Genomic DNA, 5,397 nt, shown 5'->3' on the forward strand with positions numbered 1-5,397 from the left:
CCCTGCAGTGTCCAAGGCCAGGCTGGACAGGGCTTGCAGCAGCCTGGGACACTGGAAGCTGTCCCTGCCATGGCAGGGGATAGAAAAAAATTATTTTGAAGCTCTCTTTCGACCTAGATAATTCTGTAGTGATTCTGCAGCCTGAGGTGTTCCCTCCACCCAGTTTCTTAAGCTTTTGGATGAATCCACATTTTGCTGGAAATTTAATATTTAGGAAGCTCTAGTGGAGACAGTATCTGATTTTATTTTTTTTTTGTTAGTTTAACGGATTAACTCATTTGTGTTGTTTCAATACAACATTCTTCTCAGACTTCAGAGAGTAGATTTAAACTGTATTTGAAGCAGCCAGAACAGAACCTGGAAGTAGCCAGCTGGAAACCGATACACTGTTTTTCCACAATGCTAAAACTCTTCAGGATAGCTTGAAAAAAAAAAAGCAAAACTGGTCCCTAGTGAAGTGTGTGCATCTGCTTCTTCATTCTCCATCTTGGAAAGCTTTTTTTTTTTTTGCTTCTTAATGTGAGAACTGAGATGTCAGCAGCCTTAGAGAGGAGGACTGTGAAGGGCAAAGTTGTGTGGCAGCAGAGTGTGTCTAATGTATTGTTCGTCAGCACTGGCAGGAACAGGTTTAACTGTTTAACTGCTTCCTCTCCCAGCTGGACCTCTCTGCCCCCTTGCTTTGCTTTCCTGCTTTTTTTTTTTAATCATAGACTCCAGGGTGCAAATTTTGAAGACTTGTGGGGTTTCAGGAAGAGGCATGGTTCATTTTCTAATAGTTAATTTTATAGGGTTGGTCTGGGATCAAGTGAGGGCAGAAGAAAGAAAGTAACCCATATTCCAATTCTCTCAAATTCTGACTGGAATTTTTTTCCCCTTTACCACTGTCCTGCCCTTCAGTGGTGGCAACCCATTGGATGGATTTCTGCTGTCTAATTTTTCCTTAAATAAAAATGGATTGAGCAAAACAAACCATTTGGACTCTTAATATAGCAGGCACTAAATAGCAGGGCTAATATTGGCAGCTTACTGCTTAAACTTTTTCGTGTGGTTTAAGCAGAAACTCTTTACTGAATTTGTTTTGCTTAATTGCATCTGTAGGACTGATGAATTAATAGCAAACTGTTCTGGTTTTTCCGTTAAAATGGCAAGAATGTTCCCTTTGTTGGAGGCTTTATAATATTAGAACACATATCATTTTTGAAACATTAGCAGCTAATTTATAATTAAAGAATAATCTACATTTGAATATCAGATACATGTTTTATTTACTGTGTAAATACCATTTTCTCAGCTTCTGGCATACAAACACTGCTGCCCTAAGCTGTTTCCCCCCCCCCACCATCTCTCTTCCAGGGTAAGAAGGAGCCATGGTGTGCATTCCCTGCATCGTGATCCCTGTTCTGCTCTGGGTGTACAAGAAGTTCGTGGAGCCCTACATCTACCCCGTGATCGCGCCCTTCATCAAGCGCATCTGGCCCAAGAGGGCTGTGCAGGAGCCAGACAACTCCAGGCAGGGGCCAGGAGGCAGCGCTGGGGACCCTCAGGGACCTGCAGCCGCCAAAAGAGACTGGCAGGATGAATCTGGAAGCCAAAAAGTAAGATTAATTCCCCCAGCTAAGCCGGGAAGCTCCGGGATGAGCCACCCAGTGGTAGCTCAGGGCAGGCACCACAGGAGGGTGAATAATTAATTCATTGGGTGTGTTTACAGATGTTTTGGTGCCTGTTTTCTTAGAAACAGCAATTACCACTACTGTGCCAGCTAGAAGTGGTTGCTTCAAGACAGCTTCTTGGTCTCAGAGGAATAGGAATTGTGCCTGTATCCTGAAACAGCGTAATTATTATTATTTTTTAACAACTGGCTGTTCTTGCAGAGAAGAAAAAAGTCAAGTATTTGGTGAATCCCAACAGATGTATGAAGCAGAAATTAAAAACAGCCCCTCTCTTCAGCCAGTTCTGCCACTCATAATGGGGGAGGATGCTTAATGCATATTAATTATGCTTTTATTATTTATCTTCTATCACAACACGAGGCCTCGTAAATGTTGTCGCTGCCCTCATTCTTCCCTTCCCCTGAGACAATAATTATCTGTAAATCTACACTGAAACCACCATTTTTGGTTCTTGCTTCATATTTCTTGGTAGATCTTTACTGGCCTTGCTTCTAAAAGCCATTTTTGTCACCAGCTGTTCCTGTTTTAGGTGTGAAGTTCTAATTTGACATCTCATTAATGACGCTATTTTTTATTTGCAGTCTGAAAGCAATGGCATTGCAAATGGAAGTGCTGCAAAGAATTCCACAGCAGTTGATGACAAGAAAACAGCTTAAAGGAGTTAATTCCTAAGGATTTTACTCACTCATGTCCAGTATGAACTGCTGATATTCCTCTCACTTTGAGACTTTTTTCTTTGCACATTTTAGCTGAATAAAAACTTTATTGCTTGCAGGAGGAGGTCTCTTTTGTCACTAAAATGGCAGCTGGCTCATTTGTTTATTTAAAATATTTGAAAGCTGAAGTTCTTTTTATTTTCTTTGCTGAACTACTTTTCATCTACCATCTGTTTGGTGTGATTAGAGTTTAGGTTAAATAACTTAAGAATAAATCTATCTATGGAAGGTAAATGTATCTTAGCATCTTGATGTCACTAAGTGCTAGTGCAGTACTTGAGGCTTTCACCTTAAAGGCTTTATCTGTTCTTGGTGAAGAACTGTGGACTGCATTGTGACAAAAGCTCATAATTTATCTGTGAAGAATTTAGATTTTTCATGTCAAATCTGTGGATGAGCTAAAGGAGTTATACTACATACAGAATTTACTTAGCTTACTAAAAGCAGAAAGTCTTGATGTGATACTTCCCTTAATTATTTTCCTTGAAATATTATGCCTTTTTTTTTCCTGAAGAGGAGCAGCAGAGGCATGATGCAAGAGAATGTTGCTTTATGTTCTGTTGTAGTGATTTTAAATGGTGCATTTCTGGCTTTAAAAAAAAAAAAAATCCAACTAAAACCTCTTTAACATGCTTGTGGAATTTTCATTACAATAAACCAGGATTTTACTTAAAAATAAGTCGCTTCATGCAGTTATTACACAGAATCACAGCATTCTTAGTGCTGAGAGCTATAAACACTTAAAATGGTGACAAAGTCTTTGAAAACCTGGAGACAGGCCCCAGGCAGAAGGAAGTCCTAAAATAACTGAGTTCACTGGGCAAGCTTTTGCTTCCTCTTGGGAAGATGGATTCTGCTGCTGACTTGCATCCCAGCTGGGAAGGGTTTTAAATGTCCCTGTGCTTAGTAAGGAATAAAAGTGGTAATTCCTGCTTTTTCCTGTCTGCCAAACCAGAGAGCTCTTTAAAAGATTAAAAAGGAAAGCATTCCAGCAGTTTTAGATTGTTCTTTATGATTTAATTTCCCTAAAATCCTCCCTTAGGCAGGCCTAAAAATGCACCTTTTTATACAGGCAGTCCCTGAACTGTCACTATGGTCCAGTCTTATTCTTGTGACTGATTTCTTTCACCAGTTAATTAACTACTCTGGTATCTGATTTTGCCCAGTGCCCCTGCAGAAATGCCTCATTTCCTGCCAGTGCCTGATTTGGTCAGAGCTGGTGTGAATTGATCCACAGCATTCACAGCTCTGCCCCTGTAGCCACAGCCATGACTTTGCAATGAGCTGGGGCACAGACACCTCCGTGTTGACCTTGATTAATGCTGTTTGCTCTTCCTTAATGAGCCACTCTGTTCGGACCTGAGTTTGGGATTGCTGTCTAACCAGCTCCTGTCTCATCTTTGGAACATAACCCCCATCAGATCAGTGAATCCCAGGATCATTTAGGTCAGAAAAGACCACTGAGTTCAACCTGTGACCAATCCCCACCACGTCACCAGCCCAGAGCACTGAGTGCCACATCCACTCATTCCTTGGGCAGCTCCAGGGATGGGAACTCCAACACCTCCCTGGGCAGCCCCTTTCAATGCCTGTCCCCTCTTTCCATGGGGGAATTCCTGTTGCTGTCCCCCTCTGTCCCTGCCCTGGCCCAGCCTGAGGCCGTTCCCTCTCCTCCCGTCCCTGTTCCCTGGCAGCACAGCCCGACCCCCCCGGCTGTCCCCTCCTGGCAGGGAGTTGTGCAGAGCCACAAGGGCCCCCTGAGCCTCCTTTTCTCCAGGCTGAGCCCCTTTCCCAGCTCCCTCAGTGGCTCCTGGGGCTCCAGCCCCTTCCCCAGCTCCGTTCCCTGCCCTGGACACGCTCCAGCCCCTCGGTGTCCTTCTTGTCACAAAGGGCCCAAAACTGGACACAGGATTGAAGATTCCCCAGTCATGGCCAGTCCAAGCTGCAGCTCTACAGCTAAATAAGAATATGTGTTCTGACATCCTGAGCGTTGCTGAAGAGATTATCCCTTCCATGCTGTTTTAACATGCTGGGCATCTCATAAACAGACCAGAGAGTGTATTTACCTCTAAACAGCTGTGAACACAACGAAAAGTACAGCAGGAGCATTACTGGGGCTCCTTTAATCTGTAAATGTACTCATTTATAAATTTATGAAGTCTCCATAATTCATTTTTTAAAATTACTTAGGATATTATTACAGAAGGAAATGCATTGAATAATAACATAGAAAATAAAGCGTATAGTACATTAGATTGCAGGCTGCACCAGGCTTCCAGCTGTGCACCAGCACTGTATTTAAACAGTAGGCCTTCTGCAAAAGAAGGCCTTTTCTGAAAAAACTGCAAAAACTAAAACAGGCAGATAATGCAAAAAAAGATTATACATTTGTGGTGGCTGGAATTGGTGTTCGACTGCTTTTCTTAGCTGCAGTTAAACCCTAAAGCGAGCAATGTACATCACAAAACTTTACGAGGCACTTCACTGAAGTCCTGTCAGGAGATTTGTGTTATAACTCTTCTGGCCCTATTCTTTTTCAAGAATAGGTCAATAATCCTGTTGTGTTGTGAATAGTTAAATAAAAATCAAGTGAAAACAAAGGCCCAAGTCTGGTCTGGAGTACATGAGGTCATCTGCTGAGATGCAGAGGAGTGCACAAAGCTTTTAAGAAAAATAAGCAGGTGGAAATTAAGGAAATTCTCACGTGAGGGAATAATATTGACCAAGTGAATTGAATTTAACTGAGAAAATTCCCATGTGCTTGTTTCTCGCTAAAAACAAGATTTACAAAAGGTTTAGGCACCTGATGGTGGCATGTGGGCATCTTCCAGAATTTCCTAGACCAAGTAGCAGCTTCATTTACACTGAAGACTTCTAGAAAATTTCAGAGTTGGCATCTTTAGGGGATCAAAGTACTGCAAATCTAGACCTAGGTTCTACAGCATTAAACTTGTCTGGCTTTATTTAAATACTATTAAGGAAAGATAAATAAATCAATATTTGAAATAACA

At 41.9% G+C, this 5,397-nt stretch overlaps 1 protein-coding gene across 1 annotated transcript; it reads left to right on the top strand.

Moving 5' to 3' along the window:
• The first annotated feature begins 1,324 nt into the window (after positions 1-1,324).
• CZH18orf32 (chromosome Z C18orf32 homolog) lies at positions 1,325-3,062 on the top strand. The gene is made up of 2 exons (XM_015652112.3): positions 1,325-1,595; positions 2,252-3,062. Exons 1-2 carry the CDS (start codon positions 1,368-1,370, stop codon positions 2,324-2,326), a joined length of 303 nt encoding a protein of 100 aa, XP_015507598.1. The 5' UTR covers positions 1,325-1,367; the 3' UTR covers positions 2,327-3,062.
• The last annotated feature ends 2,335 nt before the right edge of the window (positions 3,063-5,397 follow it).

Source organism: Parus major, chromosome Z (assembly GCF_001522545.3).
Source record: "Parus major isolate Abel chromosome Z, Parus_major1.1, whole genome shotgun sequence".
Lineage (NCBI taxonomy): Eukaryota > Metazoa > Chordata > Aves > Passeriformes > Paridae > Parus > Parus major.

Excerpts from the sequence above, each read along its gene's own strand:
- CZH18orf32 (XM_015652112.3), top strand. The coding sequence starts at position 1,368 with ATGGTGTGCATTCCCTGCATCGTGATCCCTGTTCTGCTCTGGGTGTAC. Across the intron at positions 1,596-2,251 it reads ATGAATCTGGAAGCCAAAAA|TCTGAAAGCAATGGCATTGC; the intron begins GTAAGATTAATT and ends TTTTATTTGCAG.